The 19,534-nt window shown below is 35.3% G+C and overlaps 2 protein-coding genes across 2 annotated transcripts in view; one reads left to right on the top strand and one right to left on the bottom strand.

Moving 5' to 3' along the window:
- The window catches only part of LOC138691642 (protein furry-like), a 124,075-nt gene extending 120,735 nt beyond the window's left edge, over positions 1-3,340 (top strand). The window contains exon 6 of the mRNA XM_069813826.1: positions 315-3,340. Coding sequence (XP_069669927.1) covers positions 315-390 — 76 coding nt within the window. The 3' untranslated portion in view covers positions 391-3,340. The remainder of the gene's footprint in view (positions 1-314) is intronic.
- LOC138691640 (uncharacterized) lies at positions 3,319-15,907 on the bottom strand. The gene is made up of 4 exons (XM_069813822.1): positions 15,770-15,907; positions 12,932-13,093; positions 7,090-7,260; positions 3,319-3,569 (listed from the first exon to the last, which is right to left on the bottom strand). Exons 1-4 carry the CDS (start codon positions 15,842-15,844, stop codon positions 3,402-3,404), a joined length of 576 nt encoding a protein of 191 aa, XP_069669923.1. The 5' UTR covers positions 15,845-15,907; the 3' UTR covers positions 3,319-3,401.
- Between the last annotated feature and the right edge of the window lie 3,627 nt (positions 15,908-19,534).

Raw genomic sequence — 19,534 nt, 5'->3', positions numbered from 1 at the left:
GTTATCGTGATCGATTATTATTATGTACTGAACTATACCTTTCGTAGCGTCCTGAGGTAAGCATTTAGCGTCAGAGTTTCAACTCTGAACGGCCAGGATGTACTAATCGATAACTCTTCTAACTTGTTTGGGAACGAAAATGCGCTGCCTGCTGAGAATGGGTGTTTCAAAAATACGGGGCATAATTTCAGGTATGTATTTCCCACATGCAGACAATCAAAATAGTTCATTACAACATGTGCCCGGAAATGCTTCATTTCCGAGTTATGGCCTTCGCAACATTGAAATTCACCGGAACGTTTTTCTTTCCGCAGGTCGTTGTCATTACAGAAGATGTTCAAAATGTCCACCTCCTGCTTGAATACAGACCTCACATCGATGTCTCATTGACCTGCGAACACGATCCCAAACTCCAGGAAAGTTCGGATTTACACCACACTGCTGCAAGAACCACTGACAGAACCTAACTCGTGCAGGGTAATCTGCTGGTGACAGGGCCTGTACACGTTGCAAATGATAAGGATACAATTGATACTCTTTCAACAGTCTCCAGACAGTCGTATGAGGAACATTGACTTGCAACGCTACTCTTCGTGTGCTGATAGAAGGAGTCATGTTCACAGCCTCCAGAATCTCCTCCTGTACTTCTGGAGTTGTAGATCTTGGTCGTCCCCTTCCCAAACCAGGAGAGTTAAATTTTCCATACTCGCACAGACGGTAATGGAGACGTACAAATGTCTTCCGATCTGGACATTGTCGCTGTGGGTACCTCTCCTGGTACAAACGACGAGCCAGCGCAGCATTGCCGTCTGCCTTACCGTACATGAAGTGTATCTCTGCCAGCTCTTGATTTGAATACATGTCGCACAGTCTAACGCCTACACAACACTGAATGTAACCTTCGCCTCGGAATGAACTGTCAGAGTGCCCTCTTAATGTCTCCTTTGACGGCAACGACCTGGGGAAAGAAAAACGTTCCGGTGAATTTCAATGTTGTGAAGCCCATAACTCGGAAATAAAGCATTTCCGGACACATGTTGTAATGAACTATTTTGATTGTCTACATGTGGGAAATACATACCTGAAATTATGCCCCGTATTTTTGAAACAACCTGATAGGCTACATATCAGCCAGAAAGTCAATCAGAGGTAACCTTTAGTACTAATAACATTATTATACTGCCTTTATATTTAAGACTAATAAAAATGAGTACTAACCTGTGTTACAATAATACTATTGAATATATCTGTCAGCAGCGACACAGTCTCGACATCGACGTAAAGAAATCCCGATAACGCGCATAAAATCTCCTGATGGGACATGGGTAGGCATTAGATACACATATTTCTTGACTTTCATGCTCTATCTAAACATGATGCTTGCCGATTGCAGGGGTCTTGCTCTGCGTGTTATATCTAAGTGGGTAAGCAACGACTTTCTCCAATATCGACGGAGCAATGTACAACGGTTATACTCTGAAAGGTTTAAGGTTTGAATCTCTTGTGATGATTGGGTCCAAGTACATATTGATCATTCAGAGTAGGTGAGACATTTATATTAATGATAAAATAATGGTGCAGACTGCAATGATGGAATCTGTGAGTTGCACTACTGCAGACAACCTCGTTTTGTTTTGCTTTCCTGGCGTTATTCTGCCAGTCGTTCTGCTGTAGTTATCTTATTATTATTATTATTATTATTATTATTATTATTATTATTATTATTATTATTATTTTATCTCCAATGGGGGTAGCCCTATTTTACATATGTATGCTAGGGCTATAGTTTTACACAAAAAATAGACCTAAGCATAAAACAAATTGAAAAGAAAAATAAATTAGCTTACACAATGGAAATAAAACCTAAACCATCCGTAATTTAAACATTGCGATTGCAAATCAAACATCAGTCATCAATTGAGACATACAGAAAACAGTTACAACACATAAACAAAACATTTCTTATAGCGGTACTCTATAACACAATTAAGCAACTTTCCCTAACATACATCATAAATTAATATACAATAGTCACACAGACACAATCAACCATCCCACAACTATGAGTCACATACACAACAAATCAAGCATCCTCTACAACACATACACTTCAGCATGATAACTATACTTTTAAAAGTTACAAATTTGGCTGCAAAAGAATAAATAGGACACTGTTACTGAATACTGTTATTTTCTACAAGGTGTTAAATACACCTGTAATAAATATGTGAAATTCCTTTATGCAACATTGCTTCAGAAGAACTTTTGTAATTGGTGGTGAGAAAGTTGTATCGCACATGCCAAAGTGGGTTTCTAGCCGGTATCTCTTGCGTTCTTGTAGCGGGCACTCAAATAACAGGTGGTCGACTGTTTGTGTGGGGTGTTCACAGGGACATGAAGAGCCGTGTGGGTTGTCAATTTTGAAACGTTCAAAATATGAATTAAATTTTCCGTGTCCAGTCATAAATTGCGTGGATATGTAAGATGGTTCATAATTCTTTACGGTTAGTCTATCTTTAACTGTGGGAAAATATAGTGATTTTGCGATTTGACCATTTGTACTATTTAACCACATTGCATTCCAGTCATTTAAGATGTCCACCTTCATTTGCATTTTTACATAAGAGAGGGGTTGTTTAGAGTATGTGTTTTCTGTTTCCGAAATTGCGACCATCTTGGCTAGATGATCTGCTCTTTCGTTTCCTGTGTTCCCTACATGACCACGTACCCAATCGAAACATACATGTTGCTTACATAGTAACAAAGTTTCCCTAATACCAACCGCAATTGGATTGAGGTTATATTTATCGTCAATTGCTGCGAGTGCTGCTTGAGAAGCACATAAAGTTCGTACATTACACGGTCTATTTACACTCCATTCTGTTGCTTTCTTCAGTGCTAGGAGTTCCGCCTGGAATATTGTGCACGCTGGTGAGAGACCATACTGTTTGTTATCTTGCCTCCATTGGTTCTTCAACAGACTATTCCCAGCTTATTCCTGGCGTTCTGTAAATCCAATATTATTCCAGGAACATAGATTTTTTGTACTGGTGAAATCTAGGAGAAGAGAATCCTAATCAGGAGTCACTCTGTCCTTCAGGTTGTTTGTACGAAATACTCTGAACTCACCCATAATAATACACTTCAGTGATAGCTTCTTCAGTAACGCGTCCCATAGGAGACGTTCACCCGTTCTGTGTATAAAAATATGACAGGAACTTGAGCAACTTGAACTGTAGCTGCTTTGTTGGCGTGCCTTCAGTTGTCAGAATGGCAGAAGGACAAAATGTCATATAGGCTATGAAAAATAAAGAACTGTTACAACTTATGCAAGGATATTTTATTCGTGGCTGCTTCAAGCATTGTTACACATACATATATTTTCATTCCAATGGCTTACGTTACCCCTTTTTAATTTTTTTCCTGGTGAAAGACATTTCGCTTAGTTCGCACATCACCTTGTCTTCACCTACGAAACCTTCACTTTTCATTATCCAGTATCCTACCATTAACGGCATATTGGCCACTGAATCCATATCCAGCTTATGTTGATGAAATGCATACGATCCCTAGAAATTAAATATAATCCAAATGTTAATTTTAATGAATAGTACTTACTTGCTGATTATACAATTACGATGGTGACACAGTAAATTGTAACAATAACTGTAAACAATATTTTCATTATTTATGAGGCTTCATCGTAGACCCGATGGTAACATTTGAAATGAATCCTATAGATTCAAAATCCCCTATAACCACTTTCACAAATTGAAGAATTTTGACAGTAATTGTTTCCAAATAGAGAGAATTTTCAACCTAACAGTGACTTTTAACGAACCTTTTTCTTTAAATTTAGTTACTTTTCGAATTCAAACTATATAAATAATTAGAATTCATTCTTAGCAAGCAATATGAGGGCATAACTAAATTATGAACAAAATGGTCATTAGGGGGTTTTGAATCTAGAGGATTCAAATAACTGTGGACCAGCCGGAAGCTGTTGACTTGGAAGAATAAAACCATATATGAACCAACAATAGCATACTCCCAACAAAAATATAACATTGACAACTTCTCAGTCATTGAGTTGATGATTGGAAGCCGTGGCACTATTCCAAAACAGTTTTTAAATTTCATTAAATATTTCGCCATTCCAAAGCAAAATTGTTTAGATATAGCCCTTCTTCCTTCGAAAGGTTCGATTGAATATTTAAACAACCATTTATATAGTCTGAACTGAATACCAAATTGTGTAGTTCCTTTATAGTTTCTCTCATAATATCGTGTATTACTGTTACACTATTGTATTAATATATTTAAATTTATATAATATTCTTTGTCATTTAGGCAGTCTGCTATGGCAGAAAGAATGTTCAAATTCATGCAATAGATAATATCACAACGATTAAAAAGCTCGAAGAAAATTATATAACAAACCCAAAACTTGAATTAAATGTATAAGATAATCAGGAAACGTCTGGCCGCGAAACTAGGTGGCCCGGATTCGAATCCCAGTCGGGGCAAGTTACCTGGTTGAGGGTTTTTCCGGGGTTTTCCCTCAACCCAATACGAGCAAATGCTGGGTAACTTGGTGCTGGAACCCGGACTCATTTCACCGGCATTATCAACTTCATATCATTCAGACGCTAAATAACCTAGATGTCGTAAAATAACCCAATAAAATTAAAAAATAAATAATCAGGACAATCTATGGAAATGTAAATTACATAAAAACTAACTTTGCTTTACGCTGTACGAGAACAGAACAAAATACAAGAATGCAAACAATGTTACCAATCAAGTAAATTGGGAATTCTCATTGGTTAATATTTACCCTACACGTAGAAAATGTTTGCTCCGTGTAAGAAATTAAGTGCAAGTTGACAATACATTAAGAAAAAATTAAATAAGAATTAAGTATATCTAAGAAAAATGTCTAAATTTTTTACTTTTAGATAGAATGGAACATAAATAGGCAGTAACGGTCAATTAAGTATGTTAGGCACTATAACTTACTTCCCTAAATTGACCCCATAAATGTGGCATATAAATATTTTTTTGAAATTGGCGATTTTTAGGTATAGGAAAAAAAACAGGAATTTGCTTGACCACCTGAGGTCTAGTTATTGCTGATGCAGATAATCTATACTAATAATAAATCTGTAGCCGAAATTTTTCTGGTAATTTTCGATTTTCCAAAAATAATTGGTCCTAACATATATAATTAACCACCCTGAAACCGAAAATCGCTTTTTTGAAATTTTTGTTTTATGTCTGTCTGTCTGTCTGTATGTTTGTTACCTTTTCACGCGATAATGGCTGAACGGATTTCGATGAAAATTGGAATATAAATTAAGTTCGTCGTAACTTAGATTATACGCTATATGGCATTCAAAATACATTATTTAAAAGGGGGGTTATAAGGGGACCTGAATTAAATAAATCGAAATATCTCGCTTATTATTGATTTTTATGAAAAATGTTACATGATAAAAATTACTTTAAAAATCATTTCCGATAAGTTTTATTGTTTGAAAAATTTTGATAGGACTGATATTTAATGAGATAAATGAGTTTTAAAATTAAAATAACTGCCATCTAAGGCCGTGTAATAAATTAAAAAACAAATTACTTCGTCTATAAGGGGCCTTGGACAGCAACAATCGAAAGCTATGAAAGATAGCCTACAGATAATGTTTCTGCGTTTCTATGAAGTAATATCAGAAGCTTAATTAACCGATTTGTATAATTAATTATTAATTCACCATTGGAAAGTGTAGTTTCTCTAGATGGACATAATGCTATAATGTTATCACAGTAACTCCTGAGTGAATCGAGGACAGGTAAGATTAAAATATATTCTTATGCACAGAAAACTTGATAGGCTATTCTGTATATTCGTTTCCTGTATTTCCTAAACTAATTTTTATGACCAAATGAGTGGTCTCTGGATCAAAATGATCGCATTTTAATTTTTTAATTAAATTTAAATTAAGTAACATAATAAACGATTTATCCTTCTATCAAACACGAATGTTCCCTGGATCAAATGTCCTATTTTAATTATGTAATTACTTTATATTTATTTCTAACGGGTGCAGCGGAGCGCACGGGTACGGCTAGTTATTATTATATTTATATATCTTCTCACCATTCGTGAGCTGCCACAAGGGACAAAGAGTATTTAACCATAGAAATTTTTACAAGTTCATGAAAAACCATTGATTTTGATTTAACAATGAAATTCTTACAAGTACATAACTGCAAATAATTTTTTTTTTTTTTTTTTTTTTGAGATTAGTGAAAATATACATAAACAATAGTGCCTTAAATAATGCATGTGTTAATAAATGAAAAAAAAGCTAAAACAGAAAATCCCATAGATAAAATACTCATTATTAAACCCAACTGTCTTAGAGTAGATAAAGCAATAATTTTCTTCAAGTCATATTCAAAATTTGCCACTCCTATTTTTAGAAAGGTAAGTGTTACAAAAAAGTAAAGAATGCTACTGAACTTATTTTGATTTCGAATATAGGTGATTCTTCAGGAGAGCAATTGATCCTTTCGATGCAGCTAAGGTTACAATCGGAATAATAGATGTAGGTATTCCAAGCCTCTTAAACACATCTTTCATGAAGAGAGTAGCGGTACCTCTTGCTCCAACCAGAAAGTCCGATTACTTCAAGCTCTTTTAGCTGGTATTTTTGTAGGTAATAGGGACATTGCATGATATTATTATCAAAGCTTTTACGAATTTTCGCCTCTCGATGGTCGCCTGAAATTCATCACTGATGCAAAGTGCCTTATTGTGCGTGTTTTGAAAGGCGGTTTAAGCGAAAAGGACGTGGGCGAGGGTTTCTCTGTTCCCATTCACTTTCCCTTTGTCTGCAAGGTTAGACTAAGTAAGTGATTAAAGTCCTAGTAAGGTCGTCTGGAAGTTACCAAGGCAACTCGTGAAAGCCAGGGCATGGATTTGCGAAAACTTTAATTTGAAAACGGTTATTTATAGTGCAAGAACTTAATGTATTATTCTGTAATTCTGTGTTGCTTTATAATATTAAGAAATGCTGATAATATACTTACTGGTGGCACTGGACATTTCGGTGTGAAGTTCTGCAGTTTGTGTACAAAGTCTGTCCATATCTGGTCCTCTTGCGGCAGCTTTTCGCACATGTCAGTTATTGGTGATGGTGGAAATTCTTCACAGTTTCCTCTGTCACTTTTACTGTTGCATCGAATTAGCGTCACCATTAACTGAAGGAAGCAATGTTTTTAACCGTTACATTCATTATCATTATCTCGATTTTATTGCCATCAATATTGGCACTCCTTGGAATGGCGGTGTGACTTCCATACTTGTTGGTCACTCATCCGATGTCTCATAAAGGAACACTGATAATTTAATATAGAAAATGACTGTAAAAAGACATAACTTAGTAAATCCATTGAGTAAAGGGAATAGTCTTTTGCTACAAAGCAACCGTCAACATTCTCCTCATGATCTCTGTTTCATTAGGATGACAGTTCTTCAGACAACAAGTGACAAATAAATGATCGACCTTTTATTCATAAAATATATCTTCTATCACAAAAACAGTTGACTGTTTTGTGAAATTGCGTGGCAATTTTTAAACTTTTGTTTAATAAAACATTTTACACGACAGACAAAATTTGATAAATCGACGGCCCAGCTCAAAAGAGAAACAACTCAAAATTTAAAGTTTTGAGAAACCTGTATTTTGAAGCTTCATGTTGCCGTTAGAAATCCAAGTAACGCACACTAATTTGAAACTTATAGTACATACAGGGTGGAGCAAAATTTATGGTACGAAAAGAACAATAAATTATAGAAGAATGTTTGCTTACCTAGAAATGCAGTTTATTTGCAAACAATGCACACATTTTGCCACTTACTTTAATTCTAACACATGCTCATTTTTTAAATTGAATACGGTGAAAGTCCTCCTTCATTCACTTCACAAGTGTGTGGTCGACTTAGGAAACTATCCATCACACGTGCCAGCATGTCACGTGGAATGGCTGCAATTTCATCATGGATGGAAGCCTAATTCCTCAATTGTCTCCTTGCGAGTGGAATAAACCTTCTCCTTGAGATACCCCAAAGAAAGACATCTGAAACTGATAAGTCGGGGGATCTGGAGGGCCAGTGGATGTCACGAAAGCGAGAAAAGAGTCGGCCCTGAAATAGCTGTCGCAATCTGTTCATGCTTGATATTGGCTGTGTGCACAGCAGCTCCATCTTGCTGGAACCATGTGTCAAGATGTCCTCTCGTTCTTAATTTAGATATCAGGACGGTGTTGAGCATTTGAAGATATCGTTTTGAGTTAACAGTAACTTTTCTGCTCTGGGGTTCCTCGAAAATGTAGGCTATGGGCCAGTAATTCCAAATCTGACTACACCGCATCACGCTGTTACTTTAGTGCTTTGCAGTGGAGTTTCATGAAGGAACTGAGGGTTGGTGTCTGACAAATACCGGAAGTTTTCCTTTTTGACAAATTCTGTTAAATGAAATGTGCTTCATCCGACATAAGCAAATTAGGTAGAATATTGTTTTCGGCAATCATTTCTTGAAATTGCGCACAGAATGCCAGTCAATTTGACGTAACTCATGAACAACTTTCAGCTTATAAGGATGGAATTTCAAATCTGCTTTCAATCCGGTGAAGCGATCGCCTGCAGATTTGTAGTGTCAGCGAATGTCGACGGGCTGAACGCTGTGGAATTCGCTGCATTTTTGCTCGAACAGGATTAGCATTCTCAGGCGTTCGGACGGTTCTTCGCCTACCTGACGATATATTATTTTCCACTGTCGTACAATTTGGTTTATCCCCGACTGGAACCAATGCTCCTATGCAAGAAGTTATGGTATTTTGCCAAAATTAACAAATTATCGATGTCGGAAAAAAAACAATTGAAGGTTGATACAATGAAGTTATTCCTAATTTCTAAAGTTAATTTTAAGTACTTTTTTTATTTCTTCATTATTTTGAAGGAGAATAAGAAACTTATGAAAATCTATTCACCAGAAAAGTATGCGCAATAAGAGTGTTATGAGTAGGCTGCAATTTTGTGTTTTGTTTTATGAGTAATGTAGTCAGTTTCTGTAATCTATACTAATAATAAATCTGTAGCCGAAATTTTTCTGGTAATTTTCGATTTTCCAAAAATAATTGGTCCTAACATATATAATTAACCGCCCTGAAACCGAAAATCGCTTTTTTGAAATTTTTGTTTGTATGTCTGTCTGTCTGTCTGTATGTTTGTTACCTTTTCCCGCGATAATGGCTGAACGGATTTCGATGAAAATTGGAATATTAATTAAGTTCGTTGTAACTTAAATTTTAGGCTATATGGCATTCAAAATACATTATTTAAAGGGGGGTTATAAGGGGGCCTGAATTAAATAAATCGAAATATCTCGCTTATTATTGATTTTTGTGAAAAATGTTACATAAAAAAAGTTTCTTTAAAAATAATTTGCGATAAGTTTTATTCCTTGAAAAAGTTTGATAGGACTGATATTTAATGAGATAAATGAGTTTTAAAATTAAAATAACTGCCATCTAAGGCCGTATAATGAAATAGAAAACAAATGACTTCGTCTATAAGGGGCCTTGGACAGCAACAATCGAAAGCTATGAAAGATAGCCTACAGATAATGTTTCTGTGTTTGTATGAAATAATATCGGAAGCTAAATTAACCGATTTGTATAATTAATTATTATTTCACCATTGGAAAGTATAGTTCCTCTAGATGGACATAATGCTATAATGTTATTACAGTAACTTCTGATATAATATAATGTAATATAATATAATATATGTAATGTAATATTATATAATATAATTTAAGTTATTTGAACGGTTCAGAACCATAGTGGGCCAAACGCCATTTATTGAATACGTAGAAAAGAAGGGTTAAAATTAAGTTATTACCATAATTCAATGGAAACCTATAAAGTAAAATAAAGTATACACATTAAATCTAAATGATGTCAATCTTCATTAAACTATGGTTGCATGTAATAAAAATTAGAACCATGTTAAAGGAATTGTCATTGCACCAATGAGTGGTCTCTGGACCAAAATGATAGCATTTTAATTATTTGGATGCAATTTAAATTAAGTAACATATTAAACGACTTATCCTTCTATCAAACACGAATGTTCCCTGGATCAAATGTCCTATTTTAATTATGTAATTACTTTATATTTATTTCTAACGGGTGCAGCGGAGCGCACAGGTACGGCTAGTTTTGTTGAACATATTAAAAATCTTAAACAGTTGATGCCTATTTTGTGTTTATATTAATGGGTTGGTGCAAGAGTTCATAGTTTTTTGTTTTGTTTTTTTTTCCCCTCTGTGACAAAAGTTATTATTTGAGGTGAATAAAATAGAGAAATTAATCAGTACTATTCTCCTACACTATCTATGACTCTCTGTCAACGCTGAGTTAGTTTTTAGATTCCGCGTGTGAAGAAATCTGCTGGTTTAGAATTAAAGAAGTCGCCCCAACCTCAGAAGTGTGTTACACCTAAGCCTCTGCTAGGAGAGAAGACCTGGTGGCATTAGAAAAAAATAATTAAATAATTAAATGTTTATTCCCGGCACTGAATGACTATACTTCGTTTCATAATGTCTTACAAGAGATGTAAACCTTTTCCCCAGAAGGAGAGAGAAGTATAATAATTGGTCTTCAACCAATGGCAGAGGTCTCATCCACGCTTTTCTTGAAGTTGGGCGGTCTGAAGCGTTCTACCCCCGAACTTCAAGATATATATGGAATGAGACCTCTGCTATTGATTGAATAACAGTTATACTTGGTTCCTCCTCTGACGGCAAAGTTTACTTTTACTGTCAGACAGGGGCGGTGCGTCAATAAGAGCACAAGAGCACGTGAACACCTTGTTTTCATTAATGCACGACTAGTTTTATTATTTAATACCGTATTGACGTAGTGGGAATGTATAATATCAGAATCGAGTATTTTAAACTTCCCGCATCTTGCATAAACTGACCTTTCGAACAAGCTGCAGCGTGTGCACAATATGTGTGTCAGATTCATCAGTAATGCTCACAAATTTGACTACATTACACCCTCGTTCAAATCTTTATCCTGGCTGCAACTTAGTAACCGTAGAACACTTCATTCGCTCTCTCTTCTGTTTCGAGTTCTCCACACTTCTACTCCAAATTATCTTCGTTCCCGGTTTAACTACTAATCCTCCAGTCACAACCTGAACACCAGGTCACAGGGGAGCCAAATCCTAGAAATTCCTGCCCATAGAACATCCCACTATTCATCCTCTTTTACTGTCTCAGTCCCCCGTGAATGGAATTCTCTACCTCAGAAGATTAGGGGCTGCCAGACAATAACCACTTTCAAGAAAAGGCTAAACGATTTCTTATGGGCGCAGTCAAATTGAAATTATACTTGTGATCGAGCTTAATAATTTAATTTAATTTAGATATGACTATCATTACTATTATTACTATTATTATTATTATTATTATTATTATTATTATTATTATTATTATTATTATTATTAGGTAATTATTTTATTGGTGTTGTGAAGACGAAAAGAATTGTCATTGTATTATATTAATTATGTATTATATTGTCTTGTATTTGTAGTATTGTATTGCTTTGAATTGTATTGTATTGTATTGTATTAATTATGATATATTCATAGCACTGTAGTAATTTTTTATCATACTGGTTGAGTGGAAGAGAAGGCCGAATGGCCTTAACTCTGCCAGTTAAAATAAACCATTATTATTATTATTATTATTATTATTATTATTATTATTATTATTATTATTATTATTAAACTTGATATGTAAACTTGGCAACATCCGTTCACGTACAAGCCGTGCTCTTTCCAAGAAGGTTAAGGAATTTCACGCATGCGCAGGAGAAAATTGTCTCTCGCTGGCCGCTTATGACTCGTCTAGAGCACAAAACGTTAAGTGAACAGTGAATCTATCCTACAGATGTCAGGTGCATCGATGCTATCGTTCACGTCCTATATTTCGAGGAAGAAATTTAATAGTCTGTATTCTAGCCTGTAGGTGTCAGCATGTCACTGTCGGAACGTTTACTTTATGTGGATGTGTGTACAGTGCTGCTACGAGAGTGTAGTTCGTGAATCACTATACTTCAGTGTCAGCATAATAGCATAGGTTGGCTTTCAAACACGTGCTGGCTGAATGTGGTGGTGGTATGAATTTAAGTATCTGTATGGTAGTGTATAATATTTAAGAATAATATTTACTGGCATGTATTTATAGAAATCAATCTATGCGAATGGGATTACAGTACTGGTATAGGCTATAGTGTATCAGTGTGTTGTGAACCAAAATATATTACTGAACACACACTTTTGTAAATAACGGCATTGTGGTAGGTATTCATTTTTAACAAACGTAAACAATGAACTCTGTTCAAGCAATTTGGAACAGTAAAGAACTGGGTAAACTGGCTTACCAGGAAAAATTGGAAATAAAAAGACTGGGTTTCATTATTATTATTATTATTATTATTATTATTATTATTATATGTTGTTTTGAATTTATCTAGGCCTACGGGTTTTTCGACAGTGAAACATTGGAATCATGACATTTTATATTAGGCTAAACGTACGATTTCAAATTCTCTTCGATTTTGGAACACAAAATTGTGAACACATATAATATTTTATCACGAGCCGCCACTGCTGTCAGACATTATGAGACGAAATATAGAGGGGGACGTCTTCTGCGAACCTGTCGTCCTAGTGTATATCCCCCTTTTTGAACCCAGAATTTCTGGTCTTTTTCTTATATGTGATTCAATTTGATGACGCCGGGAAATTGAAATTACTTCGAGATGTAGAAGTTCGACTGTACCTGTGTTTACTTACTTGAAATCTCTCGTCTAAAGTAACTTTCATATCCAGTAGACCGCTCATGGCCATTTGGTTTCTTCCTAATTGTTCCATGCTTAGGTTGGATAACTTTATGTCACCGTCGGGAAAGTCCTCACAGGGTCTACTTACTTCAAACTGCATCTCAATCATAGTTCCCTGCAATAGATTTTCAGTATATATAAGGCAGTATAAAATAGCGAGGTTCCAACCATTTACCATCGGCTGAGTTAAACAAATGTCAAAATAAGTAATTTTAAAAGCATATTAAATATATTACTGTAGTTTTTTTAATCCATGATAAAAATGCAAAATTGAGTACAAAATTCGAAATGTATGTGTTTCTGCAAAAATAAGAGTGAAATTACATTTTATAAAATATTTTTGTATTTCTATGAAAAAAATGGTAATCTCTCTAAAGTCCCCATCACTTGCAGTTTTTATATTTTTTAAATAGTTTGGTCGTCCAGTCATGTTAATTTTCACAGTACTATGAATAGTATAGGAATGTGATCTTCCTGATACCCTTTGTTGTTACCTGTACCATTATTTCGCGTTTTCAACTAATCTGTGCCTGGTGGTGGTGGTAGAATATTGGCTGCCTATGCGATCTCTTTAGGCCCAATGTTCACTCCCAGACAAGCGGGTGATTGTGATTAATAGGATGGATCGGGTTAAATCACTCCTTACCTTTTCGCATGTTTCTTAATATTCAGAATTTCACTGTAATTATGTATGTTCCTTTGCTTATTTATTATTTTCATGCATTTTAACTGCAAAATATATTAAATATATCTGTGAACACATTGATGACAGTGAATTTCTACTACAAAAACTCTCCATCAAAATGTCCATTTTAAAATGCTACAAAATGCTAAATTATAACATTGAAAGTGCTATCAAACCCTAATTTGGTTTCTAAAGTAGTAAATCTTTCATTTTAAATTACGTCTACTAAAATCTAACATTGCTGTCAGTGGAGACAAACCATAATCCTATTGAGAATGGAACCAGCGATTTTTCGACTTGAATCGCAACTCTTTGACCGCGCGCCGCTATTACCCTAAATCGCTTATCGAGAAGCACCATCTTTTGAGCAACATGTTTCTGTGTAGTCCTCTTATATGTTACAGTACATTTGTTTAAATGTGTTATTACTTTCTCATAAAAGTAAAAATCTTCTAAATGTCGTCTAATTTAATTATTACTATTTGTTTTTTGTTAGACTGAATCAACTTCGAAACTCTTGTAACTTTAATATCAACTGACGTTATTTGTATTCGTTGCTTTATACAGGGTGATTAAAATTGTTAACACGTATGTAGGTGAATATACATTGTTTTTAGTAGGTTATTTTAGAACGCTTTATCAACATCTTTGGTTATTTAGCGTCTGAATTAGATGAAGGTGATAATGCTGGTGAAATGAGTCCGGGGTCCAATACTCATATTGGGTTGAGGGAAACCCCGAAAAAAACCTCAACCAGGTAACTTGCCCGACCGGGAATCGAACCCGGGCCACCTTGTTTCGCGGCTAGACGTGCTAACCGTTACTCCACAGGCGTGAACGAATATACATTGTTATTCAAACAAACACTTATATATTACACATCGGACTTCAGTTGTTCCCATGGAAACATCACGACCTTCTATGATCTGCTATGTGTATTTTAAATAAATTAACACAGCAATGAGTTCAATACAGTCATATAATTATCAACTGATCACCCATACAGGTGTTAACATTTTTTAATCACCTTTCCTCCCAATACTTTCCCTTACCACAAAGAAATGGAATTTTATCCAGAACTCCAGCACGTACATAAAAAAATTGTCACTAATCATGAAATACCCTCCCGAGCTCATTAATACCCACAATAAGTAACTAGGACAGTTTTCTTTGAATTTACAATAATTCAAGACTGGAGTGAACGTTACTGATTTTTATTCGTAGTATTACAGTATGTTCAAAACTACTTATGAGAACTTAACGGACATTTTTTATACACGTCGTTTATTAGTAATTTTATATTGGAGGTGAAAGCTTTTTTGATACAGTGTTAATTACTGTTTTAAGTTATTAATTAACATAGTATAATAATTATTATGATAGCACTTAATAAGTTAAAACAAGATAATTATGATTTCATATTCAAAAAAGGCTTCTATTAAACAATGGGTATAAAAATTTGTATGGAGTTCTGATAAATGATGTCTGAGGACATGGTACTAGACGGAGGGGGGAATTAGTTGTCATTTGAAATAGATGTCTGTCTTCACTGACGTAATAACTGCTTCTAACTCTCCTTTTCAAACAATAAAATGTAGATTTGACTATTTTCAGCAAGAAAGACGCAGATAACACACTTTAGGAACTTACAAGTTTCACACTCAACCTTGTGTTGAAATCTCCTAGACACTGGTATCACAATTTCGAAGGCATACAAAATGAGAATGAAAAGGAGGGAACAAGTGATTCAATCTGTATAGTAGTAGAGAACTGCTTAAATAAGTCAGTAAGCTCTCAATAAGAAGTGTAACCTGTATCATAGCTATTGTTTTACTGTAAGGTCTCTTCAATTTCGAGGTTTGTCCTTATTTAAGTCCAGCACTAATTGGAAGGCCGGTGAAGAATTCTCGTTCAATAGCGAAAGCTATTTCTTGTCCGAAACATCAGCTTCTTTCGTTGATTGTGATACTAATATCTCTAAGGACTCCATACTAGGTAACTTTCATTACTCCTTGCCAATTCCTACACTCTTCTTCAGACTTCTTTGGATTCTGTGCGATTTGGGATATGTTGGCTCTTGTTTTTAACTACTTTTAATGTACTTACCGCATTGGGTAATTCCGTAGGACCTACTTGTGATACAGCAACTATTGATATTAGACATACTAAATACCATGCCATGGTGTTCCTTCGGACTTGGTTGAAATGAACTTGTGCAATGCTCACTGGGTGGTGAAGTTGTATTTATAACCGGATGTAAAAAAATGAATTCGCTATTCTGTTTTTTATGTACGTGTAGATAATCAGCAATGTTGTGATACTCTTTCCGTTTAACGCTTAACATTTCCGATGAAGTATTCCTAACAAAATCCTGACGTATTCATGTTGTTAGCCATCTTGCACGAGGGTTACTGAAACGTAAAAGATAATAACTGATTTTATTAAAGTGTACAGATAGTGTTTTCATGCCACCTCGGCATTAGAAGATGAGTAGTAGTTCGCTTGATGGTAATAACTGTGTAGCTTAAGAGTCTCGGTTCAAATCCTGACTTGTGAAGAACACAACTCAAGTCTTGATTTAGATTCTGGGTCACCACGACAGATGTTGTTGCCATGAAGTTATCAATACCTCCTGTAATCACCTCCCATTATGCTTTCTAATCCTTTACTTCACACTTCAACTTTCCTGTCTCATGAATTATCTAAAAAAAATACACATGTGCAAAGATTTACTATACTACATACTTACGTAGAAACGTATGGATGCGATCACCTGTCCTTTACAATGCTAAGTGTCTTTACGTATAACTACGTGTGGGTGGTAAGAGAAATGAACCAAGGAATTTCTTAATATGTAATAGAGAATGTATGTATGTATGTATGTATGTATGTATGTATGTATGTATGTATGTATGTATGTATGTATGTATGTATGTAGGGGAGAGTCGGGTAGTATCGGACATCGGGTAATATCGGACAGTGAGTTTCTTTCATCTACCACACGATGATAGTACCTGAATGACATGGTTACGTTTCTCTATGCGACATCACAGAAACGTAACCATGTCAATCAGGTACTATCATCGTGTGGTAGATGAAAGAAACTCACTGTCCGATATTACCCGATGTCCGATACTACCCGACTCTCCCCTATGTATGTATATATGTATGTATATATGTATGTATGTATGTATGTATGAGAATGTGTGTATGAATGTGTATGTATGTGTGTATCTATGAGTATGTGTATGTGAGAATGTGTGTATGAATGTGTATGTATGTATGTATGTATGTGTGCGAGAGAGTATTAGTGTATGTATTTATGTATGTATGTACATAGAAACCTCTCCTTATTGACACTCCCAAGATACTGACATTCCTCATATACGGACAGATTTTTATGTCCCAACTGAAATAATATAGAAATAATGATAAATTTAACTCTCGTTCACGGACACGGACAGCTGTTTCACAGTCCTAAAGCTTGCTTTACCTCCTGACTGCGGACAGAACTTGGATTTCAAGACCTAATGTATTACAAAAACGGAAAATTTAGTTTTGAGAACTGTACAGAAATTCTTTAACATGAAAGAAGACAATAAAGGTCTCGTATGCTACCACTAACCCAGCCGCCTGCCCCCTGTTAGCTGGAAGCGGGTGGATAAACAAGTCAGAAAATTTAACCTTTCTAATCAGTCCAAGGTTTCCGCGATCGTAAAATTGTATTCGACACATAATAGGGTTAGTAGGATTATTCTCTTTACCTCAATCAGTTGTTCTGTATCGGGAGACATGGCATCTGAACGTAAAGGTTAAGTTGAAATCTATAAATTAGAGTACTGCATAACTGTAGACCTACAGTCTTACTAATAAACCGTGTATAGTTTTTATACGAGACTTATGCAGAGTTGAGACAGAAAACGTTACTAATAAACCGTGAATAAGCTATGGACGTATAAACAGGCTGTAACTATACAATGGGAATTGCTTTGCAGTAGTTATATACACGAAACCCCTTGTTTAAGCGTTGTATATAGCGAAAAAAATGGCCGCCCCTCTAACAGCTGTTCGTATCGACTGTCATTTTATGATGATGGTTACCTTGTAACCACAGAAGAACAAACCAAAGATCATAGAATTATTAGAATAATATTGCTGTAGCTTGTACTCTTTGACCAAAATGTAGTGTGGTAATCGATTAGAGCCAGTTGTACTATCGATATTTAACACGCCACACTAGAGCGCTCTACCGGATGCAATAGAGAACCTCAGATATTCTATTACCTTTCGTAACGAAGTAATGACGAAACTATGACGTAGCTGTGTAACAGTTATACTGTTATACACGACGTATGTAGTGATTATTAGTAAGGAATTTACACACGACTTATAATCGAGCTACTCATTGTATAAGTATAAGAGAGTTAAACGTCTGTATATAGAGTTTTTATTAGTAAGACCGCTAGAATAAAATTGCATGGCACAGAACTGTATTTTTCTTTTTCGGTCTTATCTGCTGTAGTTCGATGTTACAAAGAATTTACTGTAGTACAGTAGACTGCATTTAGAATTAAACTGCAGTAATACATTGTATTTAAAGTGTGAAGGGATTCATAATGCATATTATAAATTTACTGTTAGATTGGGGAGCCTCCCTCCCAATAGTGGACACCTCCCAGTTGTTACGTCGCTTCGATGTCCATAAATGAGAGGTTTCACTGTACTCGTATGAATGTATGCATGTATGTATGGCTTGACGTCATCCAACGCTACTTAGTTCAAGTCTGCTGTTCAGTGAACATACGAAAACAAACAAACCTAAATGGTTGGAATTGAGTGCTACAACAGAATAATTTGGAAGCGAGCATATCATTAGGAGATAAGGAAATGTATTTTATCACAAAGAAGGAAAACTTGTTCCTTTGAAACACGTAAAATGTTTACAGTCTGTAGGGACTCGTAAGGCACGCACTCATAATGTGTTTTATGCTCGACCATGCCGAAATGTAGTAATTATACACCTGGTAGCAGAACTTTAATGCATGTCATTAAAGTACACCTACTCGTTAAAGGTCAGGTCTTTCAGCCAATGACGACTCAGGTTACAACTGTTCAGCCAATGATAGGTCAGCTTTCTACCGTTATAAAACCGCAAGTATCGATTATTCTCTGATATGCAATCGAAAGACAATTAGCGAAAAGTCACGGAGGCTGGAAATCCAATACTGTCGCAGAAGGTTATGTTCTGTTACTATAATAATTAGCGTTAATTTTAAATAATATTCAAATAAATTCAATTTGTCATCTCGTTTTTCAATGTCTAATTTTATTTCAATGTTATCTCTGTAGGTTCTTATGGCCTAGCAAGGTCGCTGTGGACATCTGTTCCTCGGAAAAAATCAATACTTTCGCGTCTGCGCACATCTCACAACATACGGGACATTGCTCCAGGTCAGATACAATAAAATTAATAATATCAAGTTAGAAATATGGTCGAGCATAAAAAGTCGTATGAAACTCGCCTATAATGGTAATTAAGAAGCTCGTATGAAAATTATGAAACTCGCTTGCGCTCGTTTCATAAATATCCATACTCACTTCTTAATTACCTTCATTATAGGCTCGTTGCATAATGTACTATTATTTTAAGCTTGTGTTTGCATTTATATTTTTTCATTTATTAATTTCAAACTTTAATTATATGTAAAATATCTAGATGCGTTTTACTTATTATAAAAATCAGAGATAAACAAATTCCGGTCGCCAGGTAGCCATGGCGAATAAAAATTATATGTGGAATCCGAATTGTTTGAGGGAGGTGACATATGATGGTAGAGACTGGATTAATCTTGCTCAGGATAGGGACCGATG

This window comes from Periplaneta americana, chromosome 16 (assembly GCF_040183065.1).
Source record: "Periplaneta americana isolate PAMFEO1 chromosome 16, P.americana_PAMFEO1_priV1, whole genome shotgun sequence".
Lineage (NCBI taxonomy): Eukaryota > Metazoa > Arthropoda > Insecta > Blattodea > Blattidae > Periplaneta > Periplaneta americana.
Note: the sequence above shows the minus strand (reverse complement) of the source record. Positions and strands in the feature narration are given on the sequence as shown.

What these genes read in the sequence shown, in the direction of transcription:
- LOC138691640 (XM_069813822.1), bottom strand. Translation starts at nt 15,844, where the DNA reads ATGGCATGGTATTTAGTATGTCTAATATCAATAGTTGCTGTATCACAA. An exon ending in CTACGGAATTACCCAATGCG is followed by an intron (nt 13,094 to 15,769) that starts GTAAGTACATTA and finishes AATCTATTGCAG; the next exon opens with GGAACTATGATTGAGATGCA. An exon ending in CGAAATGTCCAGTGCCACCA is followed by an intron (nt 3,570 to 7,089) that starts GTAAGTATATTA and finishes TTTAATTTCTAG; the next exon opens with GGATCGTATGCATTTCATCA.